Below are 24,461 nucleotides of genomic sequence, written 5' to 3'. Positions count from 1 at the left end.
TTGCAGGTACAAGCGTAAAAATAAACTGTGCAACTTCCCAGCTGGTGGGAAATAGAGCCAAATCCAGTTCTAGTGATTCTCTCCCAGTCTTGTAGGTGATGTCAACCTTCTTGCTTTGTGACTCCCCCCAGGGCACTTCTGCTGTGGGCTGATGGCAGTTTCCCTTGGGTGCATGCTGGTTCTCTGCAGCTCTCAGCAATTGTCCTGAGAACAGTGGAGAACACAGGTGGCTCTGTGCAGGAGTCCATTTTGTACAGGGTGTTTTTGTTTTTCTGGTGCCCTCTGGAAGACCTGGAAAATAGCTTTCAAAGACATTTCACTCTCCCAGTTGCTCCAAATTGTAAATAACCCACTTTCTATGATTTATTCTCCTCAAAACCTTTTAAGAGTCCCCTTTCCACTTGATTGTGTAGGAGGAGGAAAAAAAAGTAGTGGAAGACATTCACCTTTCTTGAATATTGGTGACTCAGTATGACCCTTTGCGGGTATTTTTTCTGTTAACCCTAGCAACAACCCAAATGGTAAATTGTATTATCCCCTTCTATGGTTGAGGAAGAGACTATGAACAAGGTTGAATGACCTTGCCCAAGATTACCAGCTAGGAAATGGAAGAACAGATTATTAAATTCAAGTCTTTCTGAGCTCAAGGCCCATGTTTTCTCTCAATGGTACTTACAGGTCTATGTTTATACTTAAAATGATTTTCTTTGTCTCTTCCTTCCTTCCTTTCTTTCTTTCTTTCCCTTCCTTCCTTCCTTCCTTCCTTCCTTCCTTCCTTCCTTCCTTCCTTCCTTCCTCTCTTTTAGCATATACTAGATGTCACCAGGGTGCCAAATAAGCTAAAGAGTAAGACAAAAGAAAACATTTTTGTGCTTCTCTGGGAGCTTTAATACAGAGCACGGTAAGAGCCACTCATTTCCCCATTTGTGTTTGCTCCCCTTAAGATACTGGTATAACAGGAGACATTTGATTCTCCTTGAAAGGTGAGGTTGAAAGGTGAGATAGGAGAGGTGGTATTTTCTGTTTAGAATGGAACAAAACCTTGCTGCTGCTGCTGCTTGCCGTCTTAAAAAATGATTCCTGGTCATTGAGCACATTACATTGTGTGGTCAGGTCTCTGCCACCACAACGCTGGGCTGCTGTGTGAAGGGCCTTGTAGCTCTATCAGTTTGTGATGTAGTTAGTGAGGCAAACATCTGAAGTATCAATACAGGGCTAAACCTTCATAATGTTATATTTTGACAGAATTTGATCTCAGGTTAAAAATACGGCTTTAGAGTTTTCTGTGTGGTTTCATGTTTTCTAAGAGATTTAAATTCTCACATGGAATGCCCAAAAAGAATGGAAAAACAAATGCAGTTTGGACTTAGTGTCAGTATAGTGGGACAAGGTGCCTTTCCAGTTTCTTTACCATGAAACTAAATTGGCTTTCTGACTCTTCCAGTTAGAAGAAAGAAAGTGAAGACTGAGGAAACATCTGAATTGCCTAACGTGTTTAGAGAGAAGGAAGAAGGAAATGTCAGTGTGGGGTGTGTGGAGGGGTAGCTCGTGAAAACATTAATTTTCGCCACTCGCTGCTATCTAAAAATACAAAATTCTTCAAAGATTATTTCACGTATAAATCATTCCAACTGTTTTTTTTTCAGTTGTTTGTCTTTGATGGATTGTCATTTTAAAATTACACAGTAAGCAGCAAGTAAGGCTTTGTTCACCTGAAAAATTTGTCAACAATGTCTGTACCATTCTTATGAGTGTTAATCATCCTTCCTGCTGGCTTTGATATTTTCTCAATTTCAAACTTTAGTGTTTGTTATGTTATCTTTCAAAATATTTGGAGCTCTGCAGGAAGGCCCTGTTGGAAACAATTTCCTCTGTGTGAAAAATCTAAAGACCTGCTAAAATAAATCATAGCCTAGTTAGGCCAGGCCTTGTACATTATTAACAAACATTTGTCTATGACTTAGTTATTCATTTCGTAAATATTTAGTAAGTACCTTCTGTGGCCTTGGGTACAGGGTGGGGGTCCCACCAGGAATAAAACTCTTTTGGTGTCTGTCCTCATGGGACTCATGATCTAGTAGGGAGCACTATTCCTTTTTCTTCATATACTTGCTCCCTGAAGAGACCATCTTTTTTTTTTCCCCCTACTCGCTTAAGAACAACAACAATTAAAAGTTATTTTTATGGCTTCTGGAAAAGTTGATGAATTGCAACTAGCTACTTCTGAAGTTCGGTCATGGGCTTTTTTTTTTCCATCATTCTAGTACACATCGAACATTCCTTCAGGCCAGCATTGCAAATCTTAATAAAAATTATATCAGAGAAGAATTTTGGAATAAGCAGGTTGGCTTGATGGGGCCCTCACTGGATTCAGAGGCTTTCCTTGCGGCGTTGTACCCACATCCCGCCAGAACAACTCGTTCTCGAGAATGCTTGCTTGCCACACATGGCGTTTTAAAGAAAGAAACCAAAATAGAACATCTTGTAAGTGGGAGATCCTTAGCGACTGTATGGGAGAAAAAATTAAAATCAGCCCTAAAGGCATCATTACTATAAAATTATTTTTTTAAAAAAACAACTAATGGAATTCTCTCCCCTCCCCCCTGCCCCCAATCCCTTCCTGTCTTTCTCTGTCTCTAGAGAATTAGGTGTACAAACTAAGGAATGTTAATCCGTTGCTTTTCAGTGACTTTTAAATGGTTTCCTGCCTAATTTGGACAGGGTATTTCTACCTTTTAAGCAACGTTATGAAACTAGACTAAATCTCCATAACCCTCAAACGGCCTTGCCTTGAATTTTAACACAGAATGTAGAGAGTATTTCATGCCATGCCTGTCCCAAGAACTAATGCTCACCTGCCACAGTCTGGGCCCCTCTAGCCACTTACACCCCCTATGCTCTCACTGTCTGCCATGTTTCTGTTTTGGAATAATGGTTACTTGAATAATGTCAGCCCATCTCATAGACTGTAGGCCTCCTGAGGGCAGAGTTGCAATCCATTTTGCTCACCATTACAGTCTCAGTGCACTACCTTGTCTGTAATAGTTGCTAAATACATTAATTGTGAATGGATGACTATATTCCACAATGCACAGAGTTTTTGACACCCTCATCTTTTTGTAGACCTCTCCTTCCTCCTTTTTTTTTTTGTCTGAAACCCACCTCTCCTTGGCAACACTTCTGTGGTAACTCTGTCATGGAGGTTCTGCTCTCCCTCACCCCTCACCATTGACATTTGATCCACTCCCGACTGCCATTCCTGCCTGCCTGGCTTCCAGTAGTGCGTGTATTCTCACTTGAAGTGCGTGCTATCCTGTGGAGTTCCTCTTCACGTCTCTGGTACTGTCACATCCTGACTCCTAGCTCACTTCCTCACATTCATCAAATGAGGGTCAGGCTCTCCTTCTCCACCTGGAGTCTCCTTTTCCTGGATGAAGGAGAAGCCCATCCCCACGTGGCTAGTCAGCGCGCTCTTAGATTTCCACACTCTCTCCCTTTAGGCTCTTTCCCCTCAGTCCATAAACATGCCAGAGTATCCCCCACACTTGGTGATTTTAAAACAAGTAAACTAAACTTTTTCTCAGTATAAGAGAAGTCCAAGGTTCTTCATTACGTACAGCCTACTGCCTTCTAAATGTAATCATTCTCTAAGAGTTTACCTCTGGCCCTCAACTGCCGCTTTTGTTTGGAAGACTCCCCCAGATAACTTCAACATCGACTTCCCGCTCGTGTGCCAATAATGTATTTCTGACTGTCTGCTGGCCATCTTCCCTTGAATGTCCTGCCAACACCTGAAGTTCATGGTGCCTGAACACAAGCCATAGGTCTTTCTCCAAGTCGCCTCTCGACATTCCACCACACCTCAGAGAGGTTCAAGCTGTAGAATTCTTCGTGACTTCTCCAGATAGTTCCCCTGTCTCCTCACTTCTTTTTCCTCAATGTCCCTTGGATCCATTTATCATTTCTAATTCATTTTCACTGCTCTCCAAGTTCAGATGCCTGGTTGTTGCAGTCACCTCTTAACTGAACTACAAGGATATAAATCTGGGAGCCCTGGGGATTCTTTATGACGTAAATTCTCCTCCCAGCAAGGCTGCCTGACACCGTATAAGCCTGTAGGTTTCATTTCTGCCTTGGATAGATAGTCCAGAATTCTGCATGTGGCCACCGTTCTCTTCACAGATACCAGCCTTGGTGACTTGGTGTGACTGTTAGGAGACTGTTGGACTATCGACAGAGTTATCGCATTATATGTAGATTTTTCAAGGCTCTTATTTCTTCACCAGCTTTTTAACCTAAAGATATTGGCCCAAATTTAATGGGTTATTTTATTAATACTTCTGTTACATTCATTCACAATGGGAAATTTTTCATAATTTTGCTCAGGCAGGATTTAGCCGCTTACTTAATAATTAAGAAATTTCATTTGATTTGGTTTTATACCTTATACATAAGGTCTGCCAATTTCTCCCCTTAAATTTCATCCATTTTTAAGTTTTTTTTTAACGTTTATTTATTTTTGAGACAGAGAGAGACAGAGCATGAATGGGGGAGGGTCAGAGAGAGAGGGAGACACAGAATCCGAAACAGGCTCCAGGCTCTGAGCTGTCAGCACAGAGCCCGACGCGGGGCCCGAACTCACGGACCGTGAGATCATGACCTGAGCTGAAGTCGGATGCCTAACCGACTGAGCCACCCAGGCACCCCAAGTTTCGTCCTTTTTAAAAAAAAATTTTTTTTTTTTACATTTATTTGTTTTTGAGAAACAGAGTGAGACAAAGCGTGAGGGGGGGGGGGCAGAGAGAGAAGGAGACACAGAATCTGAAGCAGGCTCCAGGCTCTGAGCAAGCGGTTAGCACAGAGCCTGATGCGGGGCTTGAACCCACAAACTGTGAGATCAGGACCTGAGCCGAAGTCGGACGCTCAACCGACTGAGCCACCCAGGTGCCCCCCCTTAAGTTTCATCCTTATGCCTATGCTCAGCAAACCGAGTGGTCATTATCTTTAACATAGAGGAAGTGAAATTCTCTTGGTTGGTGGTTTGCCCACTGAAGCTGTGTCAACCTTTTCTTCATTTTAACAAACACAGTATAATCTCCACACTCCATGACCTGCTCCCCACTCAGACTCGGGAGTTATAGGAGATGATTAGGGTAGGGGAAGGAAGGTAGAATGTTGATTGCTTCCTTTTTTCTTATTTTTCACTTCTGCAGCAGCATTCTTGCTGTTCCCAAGTAGAGCCATCAAATCTGTTCATAGTACTCTTTGCTTATTGTGATACCAGTGGTATTTGAAACTTGAAATGCATTTATTTTACAATAAAAGTGATTTTCCGTTTGCAAAGTGATCCTTGTTCTACTCAATCACGTTTCTTCAGGGCCCCAATACAAGTGATATTATTTAATCTGTTAAATATCCTGTAGCAAGTCTAGGGGATGTTGTGCATGTCAGAGCATGAGGATGTCATACAGCTGCACAAACATACTCATTCTTCAGGACTATCGGCCACAAGTTTAAGCTCTGAAATTCTTTGTCAGTGCTTGCAGACAGATGGAAGTCTTTAGTAGCTTTTCCCCGTGGGGGTTTAAAAATAATGGCTGCCTCCATTAGAAAAACAAGTTAAAAAACTGATGATATCAAATTCCTAAAGCTAATACTATGATAAATAAGAATTACGGGCAATCAGAAGACCATAGTTAGTATCAGTGAAGAGCACACTCTGTCTGCAACCAGCATGAACTTACCGGGAAAGACATTGGGATTGTTTAAGAGACAAAACAGTACCTGCCGTCATCCTTTGGAATAGTCCAGGGAAGCAGCCAGAGGTAGAACTGAGTTATTGTTCGTTAGGGTTTATGTCTTGCCTTTTCTTAAACTAGCTCTCCATTCCCACCTATGTCCCTCTGTTCCATTTTGTACAAAGGATACTCTTGGAGGCAAACTATTTCCTTTAAAGCCCAAATACCAGCTTTGTGACCTTGGACACATTGCTTGGTTCTCTCTGGGCTTTACCTTCCTTATTTATAAAGGGGGAATGCTAATAGCACCCGCTTCACAGGGTTGCGTTGACAGTTAATGAGGCAATATTCATAAAGCACTTAGAACTGGTCTTAATGTGGCCTGAAAGATCGATACGTTCAGCACAAATCAGTATGAGAATCATAGCATTTTTCAAGTTGGAAAGGAGCCTAGAGATCATGTAACTTAGTCTCCTAATTTCAGCAATGAAATACTGGGGTCCCTGCCGAAGGTCACAGGGCTTGGGACCGAACCCTCTTCTTCACTTACAGTTAGTTAACCATTGCAGTTGGATCGTTGAAACCCAGAACGTTAACTGAAATTTATTGTCTTTTCTAATTCTGCACTGTCTTTGCTTTTTGTTCTGCAAAAAGAGTCTTAATGCTCTTTTAGAGCTATCAGGAGGTGCTTCCGGCTCCCCAGTCATATTCCAAGGAGGACAGGATCATGGAGTGGGGACAAAGGCCTGGGTCAGGAATCACATGACCTAGATTATGTCTTTGCCATTAGTTAATGATTTGGAAAGCCACATAGTCTTCCTAGGTCTCAGTTTTTTCACACATAGGTTCTTAATATACATAGGATAACGTAGAACTCCTGTGTTAAACACAGCTGTAGTTCCCAGAACGAACACTGTTGTACTCAAGTGTTTCTGTGGATTGCATAGCTCAGAACTGCTGCATACCCTAATATGCAGAGTAAAAATAAACACAAAGCTGTCATTATTTCCAGAAAATACACTGCTTCTCCACCTTTAATCTTGCATAGGGGATCTTCCAATTTAGCGGTTTCAGGTCCATCTCAAAAAGATAGATTAGCTTTCCCGCAGATCTGGTAAAGGAAAGGAGGTGCTATTTGCGTTTTCCACATAAAGAAATTAGTAATGATATCCTTTATACATAGAAGAGCTTTGCATAAAGCTCGTCGTTGTCAAGGGCTCTGTCGTCTTGGGTCTTGCTAAGATAGCACATTTCCATTTTGTGGCTAGATAGCTTTGCTTTGGATAGCTCATGTATTTAGATGAATGTCACAGACAAAGTTCAGTGAAAAAGGACAGACACGAAAGAGTAATGCTGCATAATTCCACTAAGTTGAAGTTCAAGAATAGATAACACCAATCGGTGGTAATAGGGGTTAAAACAGGGTTTATTTGGGGGATGGGAGAGGATGGGTATTGACTGGCAAGAAGCACAAGAAAGGTTTTTGGGTCTGGAAATGATTCTAGACTATGATCTGGATGGTGACTGCTTATACAGATTCTTTTCCTGCCTGTATGTGTACCTAAAAATTATTTTGAAAGAGCTCCATAGTATTAATTTGAATGACTAATCTTACTCCAGGTCCTTTGACATAACATTATAGCTTCTGGAAATTGGCAAATACAGGGTCAAGTTATGAGAGCAGTCTTCCTCCAGGGGGATTAATATTCCTTCTTTTTCCTCTATTGATAGCAGCATTTTTCACATTCTATTCTTTTTCTTTAAATATAATTTCTTGTTTACATTCTATTCTTTTTGCTCTAAATGGTTTTAAAAGATGATGGCTAAATAATTTAGAAACTATTTTTAGCCATGATTACTACCTTAATGTTGATTATTTTTTTAAGCTGTCAGCCGATGAAAAGCAATTTTTTCCCCACACCAATCAAGATCTTTTCTAACTCTAAAATTGCAGTATTCTATGATTTTAAGTAATGGTATATACATTGATATACAGAAAGTTCACTAATTCTCTAGTTCCTTTGTAAAAATGTTCACGTTTAACCATTTCACATGTTCAGACATGACCTTATAAGTTTGCTTTCGTTTTTTTCCCATAAAGACATATCATGGGTCTATTCTGAGCAGAGCAGAATGGCAATGAGAACGTTTTTCTTGGCTTTACTTTAAAAGGTCAGCCATCCTTGATTTGGTCAACTTTCAGGCCGTTCCCTCCTTGATTTCCACCAAAATGTCTACTGATCTTTTTTGGTCCCCGGTCAAATCTCTTACTCCCTGTGAAACAGTCCCCCGTCACCTCAGTCAGCATTTACTGCTCCCCTCTGGGCTCCCACATTTGGGCTCTGCTTCCTTGTTACACTGCCTCCCCACCTGCTGGCATCGCTGAGCACTCGTCACACCTGCTTCCCCAACCATCCTGCAGGCTCCATAAGGGTGAAAATCCTGTCTCACTGTGATCTCCCAGGACCTTACATGGTGGGTTCTATAGCCCCGAGTTAAAGCAGGCCTTGCCATGCCGTGGTGAAGCGGGCTGTCTCTGCCTAAAATCCAAGCTCCGCCACCCACATAAGTGTGTCACGTGAGGAGGACACTTACTCATTATCATACACACACACACTGCCAAATACTGAGCTAGATATTTAGTCTCTGGGAATCTCACCTTTCTCATCTCCAAAATGGGACTAATAATAATCTCTGTCTCAGAGCTCTTGTGAGAATTAGCATGAGCAGGTGCAGGTAAAGTACTCAGCACAGTGCCTGGCACGCAGTAAATGCTCAGTGAATATTACTGATTATCAGTTAGTGCTTACTAATTCTTGCTTACAGGAGGGGATGAAACTCATGGCGGGTCAGTGGCTGGTTCTTGCGGGGTACCTGTTCATCAGCCCTTTCACACCGGCATGAGCCATGGGATTTCTGTTCCTGAGTTGTGCCGTTCGCTCTTGTCCCATCCCCAGGAGTGCAGGGGAAAAAATGGATAAGAAATACATCCTCGGTTGTCATGAAATAAGTTTCAGTTCTTTAAATCTACTTTGATTCCCAGATAAAATTCTATTATTGAAAACAGTTCAGCTTTAATGATTTAAAAATAAAGAACAAAGAACTTTTTATTCCCAGATTTGTCATTCTATGTTAGCAGTACGTGATTCTAATCCCAGCATGGTGTGTGTGTGTGTGTGTGTGTGTGTGAATGAGAGAGAGAGAGAGAGAGAGAGTATTGGGGGTATGTTTGGATCTCCTCTCTCTGTATGGGCTCGCAGTAAGTGGGAGTGGATACTTCCTGACACCATTTTTCAAGTCCCATTATCTACCCTTTTGAAAGATGTTGAGTATCAATTACCTTATTTGGGTCCATTGTGTGCTAAAAAAATGCTGAAATAGCAATTTAATGACCTGTAAATACCTCTTAGTGATAAAATACTAGGAATTGAAAATATTGATAAAAAGAGATTTTAAAGAGAAAGATGGGCAATCCTAAAGCATAGTAACTTCCAAAATTCCTTTGTGCAGAAATTTTTACTGTTAGTAAACAGCAGTACCCTCTAAGGTCTCCCTACAGCTGATATCCTCACCCTTAAGCAGCTCTTAAATCCTCATCCTCATGCACCTCCATGCTAGCTAATGCCACATTTATAAAAATGAATGCTTTATGGCACAAAAACAGACACACAGATCAGTGGAACAGAATAAAAAACCCAGAAATGGACTCACAACTATATGGTTAACTAATCTTCAACAAAGCAGGAAAAAAGACAGTCTCTTCAACAAATGGTGTCGGGAAAACTAGATGGCTACATGTGAAAGAATGAAATTGGACCACTTTCTTAGACCATACACAAAAGTAAATTCAAAATGGATGAAAGACCTAAATGTGAGACAAGAAACCACCAAAATCCTGGAGGAGAACACAAGCGGCATCCTCTTTGACCTTGGCCATAGACACTTCTTACGCAACACGTCTCCAGAGGCAAGAGAAACAAAAGCAAAAATGAACTACTGGGACTTCATCAAAATAAAAACCTTCTGCACAGTGAAGGAAACAATCAACAAAGTGAAAAGGCAACCCACGGAATGGGAGAAGATACTTGCAAATGACATATCTGATAAAGGGTCAGTATCCAAAATCTATAAAGAACTTATCAGACTCAACACCCAAAAAGCAAATAATCCAATGAAGAAATGGGCAGAAAACACAAATAGACACTTTTCCAAAGAAGACATCCACGTGGCTAACAGACACATGAAAAGATGCTCAACATCACTTATCATCAGGGAAATACAAATCAAAACCACAATGAGATACCATCTCACACCTGTCGGAATGGCTAAAATTAACAACTCAAGAAACAACAGATGTTGGCAAGGATGCAGAGAAAGGGGAACCCTCTTACACTGCCGGTGGGAATGCAAACTGGTGCAGCCACTCTGGGAAACAGTATGGAAATTCCTCAAAAAGTTAAAAATAGGGGTGCCTGGGTAGCTCAGTCGGTTAAGCATCTAACTTCAGCTCAAGTCATGATCTCATGGCTCGTGAGTTTGAGCCCCATGTCGAGCTCTAGGCTTACAGATCAGAGCCTAGCGGCTGTTTCAATTCTGTCTCCTCTGTCTTTGCCCCTCTCTTACTTGCATGCATGCACGCACACATGCACTGTCTCTCTCAAAAATAAACTAACTTTTTTTAAGTTAAAAAAAATGAATGCTTTATTTTAAAATAGTTTTAGGGGCACCTGGGTGACACAGTCAGTTGGGCATTGACTCTTGATTTCGGCTCAGGTCATGATTTCGTGGTTCATGGGTTTGAGCCCCATGTTGGGCTTTGCATTGACAGTGGGAGCCTGCTTGGGATTCTCTGCCTCCTCTCTCTGCCCCTCCACTGTAAGCATGCTCTCTAAATAAATAAATGAATGAATGAATGAATGAATGAATGAATACAACTTTAAAATAGTTTTAAATTTGTTGAAAAGTTGTAAAGATAGTGCAGAGAGAGAGAGAGTTCTCACATACCCCCCTACTTAATTTCTTCTGTTGTTCATCTCATGTGTAAGTTGAATAAATTTGTTACAACTATGGAACAGAGCATTGGTACATTACTGTTAACTGCCTATTTGATAAATTTCTGTTTAAATCAAAAATAAAACCTGCCTGTATTCTCTGAATTCTCAACAATTGGTAATGTGGAGAAGTCCTATTAGGTGTGAGCTCATTCGGTAGGAAAATAGACTTAGCTGTGCCATTTAAAATGTCTATGTTAGAACAGCTAATGACTGTATTTCACAATATTAAAATATTTAACGATCTAAAATATTTTGAAATATTTTAAAATGTTGATCTCAAGTGTGAAAAAGAAACTTCTGGTGAAGAACAGGATACTCTTCTTATCATGAAAGTTGATCCAAATTAGCCTTTAAAACAGTCAGGAAATTAAGACTTTCATCTGGGATTTGCCTAGCAATGTGTTCTCATCTACATGGAAATGCAAAATTCAATGGAACCGGCAGTATTCTGGGTGTTGGGAGGAGAGGAGAGTTTATGTTATGTGCATACTACTCAAAAGCAGTGAAAATCCCCTACACATTATGATTTAAGAGAAGTACAATGGCGGTGTGGCCAACTGTGCCGACATATGGTTTCTGATTGCAAATATGGTTTGCTCTACTAACCCAACAATTACAAAATTACAGGTGAATTTATTCAGTCAGAAAAAAAGATATGCATATGTGTGCACTGCTCTGGTCATTGGCACTGGCCCAGGCCCTTTCCAGAGTAGAGGTAAAGACTGGAACTGTAAATGCATAATAAAGAAAGATAACAGCAGTTAATTTCTTATGCAGCTATGAATTTAACATTAAGGCTTTAATTCTTCACTCACTCAATCTCTCCATCTGTCACCTAGAGAACTATGTAATTTTTGTTTTGTTTATTTTTGTTTTCAGGAGAAAAAGTAGATTATTCTTCAAGGGTTTGGATCAAAAGCAGAATTTTTATGGAGTGTCAGGGAACTGGATATGTGGCTTGAAAGAAAATGGGAAGTGGATGTGTGTCTCTAGCCACAGAGACAGATTTGAGATTTAGACTCTCATTCCTGTATCTGTGATAGTCAGCCCTTATATGTTTTGCAGCATTTAAATTGTTCAAAACTAAGCCCTTCAGCATAAAATCGCAAAAAAAGAAGAAACACCATACATTCAGTTCCTCCCTCGGCTTACCCCTTCTTTGAGGAAGTGAAGTAAAGAAGGATTTTACATTTTCACTCTGGCTTAGCTTCAAAATCAGTCTGTTTCATATTTCTTCCTGCCTGTTGCACTTTGGCCAGTATGTGCAGGGTAAAGTAGGGTCAGGAAACATATGAAAGAGTCAGTCACTGCAGGATTTGCATTTCTACCTGAAATTAGGATAGATATTGCAGGAGGGAAGAATGGAGTTTATCATTCCATTTTTGGAAGAAGCCCATAAGGATTTAGGGGTTGGTGTATGTTGATTGTCTTTTGTCATTCAGTTTAAGATTTTTCTTGTTCTGGTATGTCAAGTGATTTAAAAAAAAACAAAAACAAAAAAACTTTAAGTTTATTTTGAGAGACATAGAGAGTGAAGGTGTGGAGAGAGAGAGGGAGAGAGAGAATCTCAGGCAGGCTCTGTGCCTTTTTTTTTTTTTTAATGTCATAAATTCATTTTGGCTCCTTTAGAACTTCATATAAACGGAACCACACAGTATGTATTCTGTTGTGTTTGGCATTTTTCTCAGCACAATGTTTTTGAGACAAATTCATCTTTTTGTATGAATGTATCAGTGGGTTTTTATCATTATTATTACTGCTGAGTGTTATTTCATTGCATGAACAGTACCATAATTTATCCATTCTGGGCTGCTTCCAGTTTTTTGTCATTAAAATTTAACGGTTGGAATACCATAAGCCATCATTGTCTTCCTTCTGTTTTGAACTTCCTGCAAGGCAACTTAGGGTTTTGGGCCTTTTTTCTGATTAATAAAATGATTAAGTCACTAAAGATACATTCTGCCACACACAATACCCACCTTTCCATACATTTCTTATTGTTAGTGAAAATTACCAGTTTATTTGAAGCTGAAAACTTTTTTTTTTAATGCAATAGGAGCAAAAGATAATTTTAGCACCATAAAAATTAGAATTTAGGGGCACCTGGGTGGCTCAGTCAGTTAAGTGTCCGACTTCAGTTCAGATCATAATCTCACAGTTTGTGAGTTTGAGCCCCGTGTTGGACTCTGTGCTGACAGCTGGGAGCCTGGAGCCTGCTTTGGATTCTGTGTCTCCCTCTCTCTTTCTGCCCCTCCTCTGCGCATGCTCTGTCTGTCTCTCTCTCTCTCAAAAATGAATAAAGTTAAAAAAAATTTTTTTAAATAGAATTTAGCTTCTTGGCACTAAGTTTTATTTTGTGAAGGAGAAACTATGGTTTTAACTACACCATAACTATAATATTCATTACTGAGACTGCCATACTAGCCTCTGGAGGAACATCCAATCTCAGGAATAGAATAAAACCTTGGATTGCGAGTAACTTGCTCTGCAAATGTTCTGCAAGACAAGGAAACATTTCTAATAAATTTTAACTTGAAAAACGAGCAGTGTCTCGTAATACGAGTAGAATGTGACACTGGATGTCACATGATCCCAACTGAGACAATGGTTCTTGAAATTCGCTTTGATATACAAGTGCTTTGGATTACAAGCATGTTTCTTTCTGGAATGAATTATGCTCGCAAACTAGGCTTTTACTACTTAGCATATTCTGTTCCTTCACAAAACATCGATGTAGTTGCTACAGATGAAATCAGCTGTGTTTTGCAGGCCTTTATTTGGCCCTAGCTAGTATGTAAGTCTCTTGCGTCTCTTCTATTTCTCCAAAATGATTATCTGAGGGGACGGTAATTTCTGATTGATTGATTTACTGACTGATATCAGGGGAGTTATGCCCCTGGGAAGTGGGGCAAAATAAACTTTATGTGAGATTCCAGTTAAAGTGGCCATGCTTGCTATTAAAGTACAGGAAGAAACACATGATGTTGTTTCAACTTTTTATTACAGCTTTTCTCTGACTTTATTTTTCTTTATACAGTTGATGGACTCGACAAAGCTTCCATAGCAAACTCAGATGGCCCAACAGCAGGCTCCCAAACACCTCCCTTCAAGAGAAAGGGGAAACTCTCCACCATCGGTAAAATCTTTAAGCCTTGGAAATGGAGGAAAAAGAAGACCAGTGACAAATTCAGAGAAACCTCAGCAGGTATGAATATCATAACTTTGTTAAAAGATGAGTTGTTAAATCTTTGAAAAGATAACCAATTGTGTCGTATAAGGCTTTTTTCTCCCAGAAAAGAAAATCCATATTTGAAATGAAATTAGTTAATTTAAAGATGAAACAACCTAAAAGTTCTGATTTGCCTCCTTTTCCACTCATTGACTTTCAAATATATTCTTATTTTTAAATATATACTTGTAAATTCATACAGAAAACTAGTGTGGAGGAAGGGAGAGGTGAAATAGAAAATTAGAAGCAGAAATGTTATTTGTCAACATTGTAGCTGAAGTATCCATGCACACACACGCACTATTGTCTATCTACTTAGTTCCAGCAGTACAATCCTGTTTGTTAACTTAAAAAACTTTCTAATGTCTTTTTTGAATGTATTTGTTCTGTGGGCAAAATCTAAATGGCTGTTTGAAGGAAAAAGGTTGCTGTATTTATTGTTAAATTTAAAATTTCCATCATGCCTTTAGAACAAGTAAATGGTTTCTTTCCTAAGGGAGTCATAACACTGCTGGTGTGAAAATTTATTATAATTATTTTGTGGATTTGTTATACTTTAAGAATTACGTTACTTAGCACCTTTCATGTTAAACATTATTTAACCTTCGTGTTAAAGCTTCATGTGGACTCATGGAAGAAATGGGCTTTAGATCTCGGGCCAGAATTAAGCCTAACTTAAACAGGTGTCCAGTATCAGTGGGATGATCTTTAAGGTAGAAAGCCATTTATCTCATGATAGAAGTTCAACTTTCTCTGTGCTTGTTGTCTAATACAGTCCCTTCATCAGAATTCCTCATTGCCCCAAGGTTAATATTGTCATTGTATGTGCAGGGTCACAGAGCATAGCTTACTGGTCTGTGCTGACATGAGAGTTGGCCTTTAGTTCTAGGGCAATGAAATAAAATAGAAAATACCTTAGGGGCCCTTGGCTGGCTCAGTCGTTAGAGTATGCAACTCTTGATGTCAGGGTTGTGCGTTTGAGTCCCATATTGGGTGTAGAGATTACTTAAAATCTTTAAAAAAAGAAAGAAAGAAAATACGTCAGATAGCACAAGGGTATGGAATTGGGACATTCCTAACAAAATTGTCTCTGATGCATTTGCAGCTATATAACTTCTTTGAGCACTTAATGTTTAAAAAGATATAAAGATACTGTATCTGGGATTCATGTCAAAATAATCCTGGAGGTGGGGTGAGTATAGATGAAAGAAGACTGACCACAAGGTGGTAACTGTTTAAGCTCAGCGATGGGTAACATGGGGTTTATTATTCTCACCTCTCTACTTGGAGATATTGGAAATTTCTATAATGAAAAGATAGAAAAAAAGAGGGATTTGGTTTAGGGGCAATGAGATTAGCTTGGTTATTAAATTTTCTGTAGTTTCTAATTGACTTCTGGGATGAGGAGCAGTGGGAAGTGGACAGAGTGCTGTGCTGAGTGAGGACACCTGGGTTCTGATTTTGTCCTTGCCCCCTAGGGGCCATGTGACCTTGGGGAAGTCAGATCAGAGTTGAAGGAGTTGAATTCTAAAGTGCTTTCAGTTCCAGATTCTGTTTGTCTCCTTCTAACCCCTGGCTGGATATCTTGTTCTCCCTTGTTCTTCAGTTTCGAATGGAACCATACTGGTCTTCTTAATTGTCCCCCTCTTGGATTTCCCTAAGCACTGAGAGAATATGGCTCTTCAGGCGACCATGGCTACCCAAGATGGGAGTGGGGCTCCAGGGAGTAGCAGTGAGAAGATACTGAGAAGGGAAGGTGAAAAGAAGTGTCTTCATTTGTGTAGCTTGCCCTTTACTTGAATCTAGGCTGCTAACTTCTCTCTCCCTAATGTAGAAAGGCAGCTACCAAGAAATTCTCCTTCACTTTTCTTTGTCATCCCTTTTTAATTATTTTAACAGTAGATAGTCTGTAACCCTGAATATTTAAGATTAGTCCTTTTAAACAGCATTAAGTATTATTTTATGTTATCCCATCTTTATTGAGGATAGCCTCCCCATCTTTGTCTTCTGTTTTCTTTTCAGATTCACACAGGATTTTATAGAAGTGTATGTAGCTCCAAGGAGTTATTTGTGGATACTATATTCCTAGCTCCTAAAGCTACCAAAGTGCATTAAAAACCTGAAAAAGTTATTAGATGTCTTTCTCTCTCTCTTTTTTTTTTTTGCATCAATATTGTGGCATAGCAGAATAAAAACAAGCCAAGTAGATGTGCTAACAAATCTTTGTGAATTTATCTGCTACATTTATTTTTGTCCTTTCTTTTTACCATATTCTTTTTTTTTTTTTTTTTTTTTAATTTTTTTTTTCAACGTTTTTATTTTTGGGACAGAGAGAGACAGAGCATGAACGGGGGAGGGGCAGAGAGAGAGGGAGACACAGAATCGGAAACAGGCTCCAGGCTCCGAGCCGTCAGCCCAGAGCCTGACGCGGGGCTCGAACTCGCGGACCGCAAGATCGTGACCTGGCTGAAGTCGGACGCTTAACCGACTGCGCCACCCAGGCGCCCCTTTAAACCCATATTCTTAATAATATTTTACTTGTATTTCATGTTATGAAGTGTCCCGTTATAAAGTATTTTATTATCACCTTATATATATGCTTATTTTAATGCTGAGCTTTATGAAGTGTATCAGTAAAGGCTAAAATACAGGGAGGCACAAAATGGTATAACATATGTTTTATTCACATTGAGGAAAGATGTCACGTCCTCAGGAAAACTGATGCATTTGGAAATAACCAAGAGAAAGGTGTTTTCTTCTTTAATAAATTGTCCCAAACAATGAGCTCTCGTTGTTTGGATATGACCCAGGCCATGTGCTATCTGGCAAACTATAAAGTACACCGTAGACACATCCCACAATATGTCGGGATCTGAAAGAAGATGCATTTCTTCCAAGAAAAGTAAATCTTCTCTGTTTTTCCTTCTGAACTCCTGGCATTATAGTCGCTTGGATGTGGATCTTACTGTGTTTCACTACATAGTGATTAATACTGCTTTTCCTAGTCTGGGTTTCTGTTGTAGGGTTTTTAGTTGGTAACGGATAGGATGCAACAGTGATTTATCAATGCCATTGTAATCATATGGTGGTGGTAGTTAAGAAGGCTCTTATTCAGAGCATGGGGCATGAGACTCTTGATCTTGGGGTTGTGAGTTTGGGCCCCACGTTGGGTGTAGAGATTACTTAAAAATAAAAATATAAAAAAAAAAAAAAAAAAAAAAAAGAAGAAGGGTCCTGTCCTCTGCCTGCTTTGGTGGTCCTTGAGTGTCAGCTATATTTTGGAGGGCCGTCCTGTTTGGGACTGTGCCCTGACTTCATGTTCTCTGGCCTTATTTTAAAGTGGAAAGTTACCTGTATCTTCAACTCTGTTTAGGCTGGTCCGTAGGCTGTCAACTTCTAGGATAGGAAAACAGTCCTCTTGGCATTTACTTTCCCCTGGGGCCTCTTTTCATCATCTGGGTGCGAGGGCCCTTCTCTGGTCTTTATAGTTACATCCCTTCTGTATCTTTAGAACTCCAAATGTCATTTATACCTATTTTCCTACACAATAATTTCTTCCTTTTTTTTTTTTTTCTTCCTGTTTCTCTGGGGGTGGGGTGTGGGTAGTGGCTGAGGCTCCTCCCTCTGGATCTTTAAATATGCTTCCATCTTCCCAAAGCTAAGAACACAAACAAATCCCGTCTAAACACAGTTGTTCCTCTAATTTCTGCATAGTCTGTTACCATCAAGAGAAACATCTTGGGGCACCTGGGTGGCTCAGTCAGTTGAGTGTCCAACTCTTCATTTCTGTTCAAGTCATGATCCCAGGGTCATGGGATCGAGCCCCATGCTGGGCTCCACACTGAGCATGGAGCCTGCTTAGTATTCTTCCTCTCTCTCTGTTGCCCCTCTCCCCTGCTTGCATTTTCTCTCCCTCTCTCTTCTCTCTCTCTCTCTCTCTCTCTCTCTCTCTCTCTCTCTCTCTCTCTCAAATTAAAAAAAAAAAAAAGGAAAAGACCAAACATCTTGAAAATACAGCCTGTGTCACTGCTTCCACGTTCTCTCCACGGGGTCATTCCTTTCCCTCTGCCATCTGCCCCTGTGTCCAGCGCTTCTCTGATGACATTCCAAGCCTCCCAACCAGGAAATCCAGTGTCATTCTTTCATTGCCATCCATTCCAAACTCTGCAACATTAGCCATCACTGGTTAGTCCTTCCTTGATTTACAAAAGATGTCATTATCTTGGTTGTCTTTGACTTTCCTTTCTCTCTCTTCTTTTGTCTCCCCCCCACCCTTCTCATATCCCCTAAACCTTTTAAGGAATTTGCTGTGTGTCTTAACCCGTCTCTTTCTTTGAATGTGCTTTTCTCATCTCTTCTCATATCTTCCAAACCAAGCCTCCACCCAAGACCTAGCCACATCTACCGAAGCACTTGATGGGTAGCAATGCCTGAAGAGTGCATGTTAACCTCAGATCCATTCATAAGTTCTACATATATCACTGAAAATGTGATGCATGCCAGGCACTGTTCTGGAGCTGGGTATTGTTCACTGAGTGAGTAAGCAAGGTTCCTGCCGCTCCTGGAGCTTTCATTCTAAAGAGGTAACGTGCTGATAGATGCTATGAATGAACACAGAGTGAGGGAAGAGGCAGTGGGAAAGTACTACGTACAAAATACATTCCCATGCAAAACAGATCCTTGCCAATCCCAGCTATCCATGCTGTTGCAGACATGGCTTTCTTTGGCATCCTGACTTTGAACCATGGAGTCCTTTGACTTTTCCTTGCCTCTTACCATCTTCTACGTTCCAAGGGTTCCAAAACCTTTCATGTGTTTTCTCCTAGTGCAAGGTCTCTACCATTAGCCTTTCTTTTTTTTTTTTTTTTTAATTTTTTTTTTTCAATGTTTATTTATTTTTGCGACAGAGAGAGACAGAGCATGAACGGGGGAGGGACAGAGAGAGAGGGAGACACAGAATCGGAAACAGGCTCCAGGCTCTGAGCCATCAGCCCAGAGCCCGACGCGGGGCTCGAACTCACGGAGCGCGAGATCGTGACCTGGCTGAAGTCGGACGCTTAACCGACTGCGCCACCCAGGCGTCCCTACCATTAGCCTTTCTTCTCAGTCCCCATTGTCTGATCCTTATCACTCTATTATTGCAGGTAGCCTCTTTGCTGTATTTAGGTATTAGCTGTACTAGCTGTAGAAACCTACAGAATGCTAGAGAAGGTAGGGAGAGGTGAGGTTCTGGCAGTAAACCTGCCCACAGGGGGACCTGACCCACCTGGTGAGGCTGACAGAGAAAGTTCAGGATGCCAGGAGCTGCCAGGAATCCCAGAGTAACCACAATGATAACTTCCCAAGCCTCAGGTCAGGCAAATAGAACAGTGGGTATCTCAGACCAAAATGTCATGTGTTCCACCCAATAAAGTAGAATAACAGAGCATCCCGGAGAGTGAGAGTGGGCGATCTGGGCAGGCCTTAGTAGCCAGGGCGTTCTTTACTAGGTGGTAGTATTCGTGGGAAGATGGTGCCGGCTATGCGAATAGAAAAACTCACAGAACTCCCGTCCTTGTTTTTCCAGGAACCAGGAAATAGAGCTGGTAACTAGGACAGGAAGTTACCAAAGGACTGAGGACGTAAACTCACTGTATAGAGTGGAAAGCAGTGTATGGGTTTTGGGGAGGGGTCCCCTCAGACCCCAAACCTCAGGTTCAGGAGCTCCTGTTGCTGGAAAGGCACAGCTCAAGAGCGAGGTGGCCAGAAAGAGCGAGGCTTCTTGTGGATTCGGGGAAATAGGCAAACTGTCCACCTTCGCCCTCTCTCCTCTAGCTCATCTTGGATTCCACCATGAAGGAATTTTCCTCAGGTGGAACTTGGGTCCCATTGCTTCTTGCTCAAAAGTATGACTGACTTTCCTAAGTGAATTCCAGACTCTTCAGCTGTCCTCAGCGTAACCCAAACTGACATTTCCCCTAATTTTTCTCAGATAGTCACTTATATTGGCTTTCAGTCATGCAGGGTCACTTACTGAACGTGCCCCTAAGCTTTCTTGTCTCCAGGCCTTTCTTCCTCCCACAGCTACACCTGGGGGAAATACTGTGTCATGCAAGGGTCATGACACATCTCTTCTTTCTTAAAGATACTCTTTTTTTTTTTTTTGTAACATTTATTTATTTTTGAGAGAGAGAGTGTGCAAGTGGGGCAGAGACAAGGGGACAGAGGATCCAAAGTGGGTTCTGTTGCTGACAGCTGTGAGCCTGATGTGGGACTCAAACCCGCGAACCGGGAGATCATGACCTGAGCTGAAGTAGGACACTCACTGACTGAGCCACTGTGCCCCTCTTAAACACATTCTTCACCTTGATTTTGTATCAGCTGAATACGAACCTTCCCTCCTTTTCTTGTGATTCTTTTAAAATATGTATAGTTTGACTTCTCTAATTTATGTGTCTGCTCTTAATTTGCTATGTAAAATATTTAAGGGCAGAGACTTGCTCCCTCATTTTTGCCTCACTTCAGGTGCTTTATATAATAGTTTATACCTAGTATGTACTCTTGAGTGTGCCTTGAATTGCTTATTTATTGAATATCCACTATAAAAATACAGCACTGGATGCTTAGGACTTTGTAAAAGAAATTGAAGACTGAAAAATCATAATGAAAAGAGAAAGACGGTAAATAAAATACTAACCAAAAGCATGTACTCTCAATTAGAACCATGTACAACTTTCAAGAAGTCAATAAAATAATGAAGGAAAATTTCTCTTTCCTCTCTTTTGCCCTTATTTTAAAAGTAAGTTATACTCCTAAATAAAGAAATTTATCTTCATCATAACCATGGCTTCCAGAGTTGTGTTGTTAGTAATGCAGAAGGAATGCCTGTCTAGATTTTTAGATAACATTGTTGCAAGTTATCAGCATTCTGAGAATGGAGAGTGGTTTGTAGAGAGGCATCTGGTCGAAGCTTTAATTTACTGATACTCTGCATTCCCTATTAATAATAATATCACCGTGCCAGGTTCTGTTCTGCTCCAAGCACTTTCTTCACGTTAACTCATTTAATCATCTAAGTTTATGAAGTGTCACTGCTACTGTTGTCCCAGTTTTACTGATGAGGACACTGAGGCCAGAAAATTCAGATGACTTACCCGAGGAGGCACACCCGGACGGAGGCAAAGGTGGTGTCTGAACCCAGGCAATATGGTGCCACAGCCAGTACCTTTGACCATCACACTATGTTGTATCTCTAGAAGATAACTTCATACCCAGATCGGTGAGGACTGAGCACTGAAAGGTGATCCTACTTAGTGGGTTTGCTTCATATACTAGAGTTTTTGCTGTGAGAAGGATTTGGTCGGAAGAATAATTTAGGTTCCGCTTACCTGCCTAATTTTAGCAGTGTAGGCACAGAAAAATGGTTGACAAGGGTCAAAATTTATGTTTGGTCCTATTAAAGATAATGTTCTCTGTAACCATAGCGGCATAATGTCTCTGTTTGGGATTATTTTCTCTATCTAGAAAGTAGGGCAAAAGTAGAAGGTTTTCCTAGGACGATATTTGTTAAGGACTGGTCTGATTGCATTGATAAATGACAGCATTTTGATCTTATCTGTCTTGTTCTACCATCTGTCTTGTTCTTCTTCCATCTAAAAGATGGAAGGACTTTTGTGTATCATTTACCTTAGCACCATATTGGAGGAAGGGAAGAGAATCTCCCCACAGGAAGTTACAGAAAGAAGTTATATACAGAAGGAAGCCAAAAACGACACAGCCCGACCAGGTCTGCCGAGCCCTCCACTCATTTGTCTTCTCAACAGATGTTTGCTCAGCATCCACATCTACTCTGTGTCAGGCACTGTTACAGAGAGTGGTACAGCAAGGAACAAAGGAGACAATGCTGCCTTCCCCTATGGAGCTTATATTCTAGTAGCGGTAAGAGGCAGAAAGTAAACCCCCAAAGTTAGTATATTAAAAAGTGCGAAGGAAAAACATAAAGCAAGGAATAGGGAATGTGGGAGGTAAGTTTCAGTTTAAGATGCCCGTGGCCGGAGAAACTTTACTAGGGAAGCGACACTTGAACAAAGACACAAGGGAGGGGAAGAAACGCACTCAGGGAAATCCTATTAAGTAAGAAATCACAGGAGTGAGAGCATGTATTTCCTTCTAACAGTGGTGTCAACCTACTGAATGTAGTCCGTTATAAACTTTATCCAGTCATTTAACAATTAAAATACCTCACATTCATGAACTTCTTGGTTGTTAATCTTGATATCTGTTGCTGACACCATGGCTCCTGACTAACCATGTAATTTCACGCGATACAATTCTAGAAGAGAAGCAAGAATCCAGGAAAGGAATTTAACTTTGTAATATAAACGTTTTGTTACAGCTTCCTTTCTATGTTTTTTTAAATTCATTTTTTAATTTTAGAGAGAGAACGTGCATGTGAGTAGGGGAGAGGGGCAGCAGGGGAGAGACAGAGAGAGAGAGAGAATCTTAAGTTGCCCCACCTTCAACACAGAGCCCCTTGTGGGGCTCAGTCCCACAACCCTGGGATCACAACCTGAGCTGAAATCAAGAGTAGGACGCTCAACCGACTGAGCCAACCAGGCACCCCTACAGCTTTCTTTCTTAAGTTAGAATTTAAGAGCCAGATTTTGACAGAGTATCAGAAATACAGCTTCATGGAGTCCAAGTTTAGAACCTTCATATGTTGGTATTTTTTTTGTTTTTGTTTGTTTGTTTGTTTGTTTGTTTGTTTTTGGTGGGTCTGGATATCAAGGTCGTCAGAGAATGCCTTTATAAATTGAAAGAATTCATGTATGATCTCCTCAGGTAAATGGTCCTTTGCTTACATGCTAATGCTGTCTGCAATACTGCTTTGCTAAATTACTTGGGATGACAAGTATGTTTCCAAATTAATTTACAAAATTCAGTTTGATCCACAATGTACCTGAAACTGGCTACAATTAGGATTTGTTCACATACAGCCAAACACTACTTCTTGAAACTATAGGAAAATATCGTCTGAATTTTACACTTAAATTAAGAATTTTAGGGCTGTAGAGTGCCTTCCCAGTCATCTGGATCTGTCTCCAAGGCAGGAATGCCCACTGTCCCCGGCAAACCTGACAAGATGAAGTGGTTCCTTCAGCTTCTGAGCTCCTAATTCCTCACTCTAATTATTGAGGAACTTTTCTTTTACGTCGACTTGAAAGAAATTCTCTCCAATGTTTCCAGCTACCCCCTGGCACTAGTATGTGTATTTATACAGATCTCCTGATCACAGTGTTACATAATGGTCCTTCCTTCTTTTCTTAAAGTTCTTTCATCCCATCGATGTATTCTCAATTCAGAGTTTCTCAGCATGGGGCCATACTAAATTGTCCAGGTTATTCAGTACATTTTTATTGAGTACCTGGCCCAAGGCAGCATGTTCTGAGGACACTTGATGAACAAGCCTGACAAGGTCCTTCCTCTCACATAGCCCACAGTGTAGGTAGACTTCATGTTCCCTTTCCTGGCTATTTTTTTTTATTTTTTTATTATTTATTTTGAGAGAGAGAGAGAGAGAGAGTGCGAGAGAGTGCGAGGGCAGGGGGGGCGGGCAGGGAGAGAGGGAGACACAGAATCCAAAGCAAGGTTCCAGGCTCTGAGCTGTCAGCCCAGAGCCCAACGCAGGGCTCGAACCCGTGAGTGTGAGATTATGACCTGAGTCGACGTCGGACTCTCAACCGACTGAGCCACCCAGGCACCACCCTTTCTTGGCTATTTTAATGCCAAGATAACATGGGGACTTCCCCCAAATTCTTATGATTGTACTTTGCCAGCCACATTTTTTTAAATTTAGAATTGCATCCAGAATAGGAATTCATCTTGTTATTAAAATGACAAGAATTTATCAGTAGGAATTAAATATCTTCTGCTCACTTAATGTTCTACATATAGAAGAACAGCCAAATCCTTCAAGCTGGGTGATCCATTTTTACCCCCTACGTATGTACAACAATGTGCTCTATGTCATTTCTGTGTACCCTTCTGCATATTCTCCAACATATGTCTCCCTCCATTCTGTGTGTTTTCTTGACAATGTCCAGCCGGGTGAGCTCCCTCCTACATTAGACCTCCCCTTTGGGTCAGATTGGTCTCTTTCCAGTTATCACAAATCCTGTCCCACCACATCTCGAAGAATTACTTTACTGTGTGGACACCTTGGTTCTCCTCGATGTATTCCTCTTCTGCCTCTGCACCTGTTCATATCATGCTCACACTTCTGGGATGCTGTTTTTTCTGAAAGCACTGGAAGTCTTTGCTGCTGTCTTCCACAGGACCTGATTTTGTACCATTATCCAAGTGCCTGCCTCCCTCTCTAATTCAGCTTTAAGGTTCTCTTCACTAGGCCAAACCAGTCAGTCTCTGCCCCGCATGTTACTTCTTTTTCCACAGGCGGGACCC

The 24,461-nt window shown here is 40.8% G+C and overlaps 1 protein-coding gene across 3 annotated transcripts in view; it reads left to right on the top strand.

Moving 5' to 3' along the window:
* Positions 1-24,461, top strand: part of PHACTR2 (phosphatase and actin regulator 2) — a 134,646-nt gene that overhangs the window by 16,509 nt on the left and 93,676 nt on the right. For all 3 annotated transcript variants that reach the window (XM_047101800.1, XM_047101799.1, XM_047101798.1), the window contains exon 2: positions 13,830-13,997. In XM_047101800.1, the coding sequence (XP_046957756.1) occupies positions 13,830-13,997 (168 nt within the window). The remainder of the gene's footprint in view (positions 1-13,829; positions 13,998-24,461) is intronic.

This window comes from Lynx rufus, unplaced genomic scaffold (assembly GCF_022079265.1).
Source record: "Lynx rufus isolate CCGP_SWC_20201006 ecotype Redwood Valley unplaced genomic scaffold, mLynRuf1.p SCAF_6, whole genome shotgun sequence".
NCBI lineage: Eukaryota > Metazoa > Chordata > Mammalia > Carnivora > Felidae > Lynx > Lynx rufus.
Note: the sequence above shows the minus strand (reverse complement) of the source record. Positions and strands in the feature narration are given on the sequence as shown.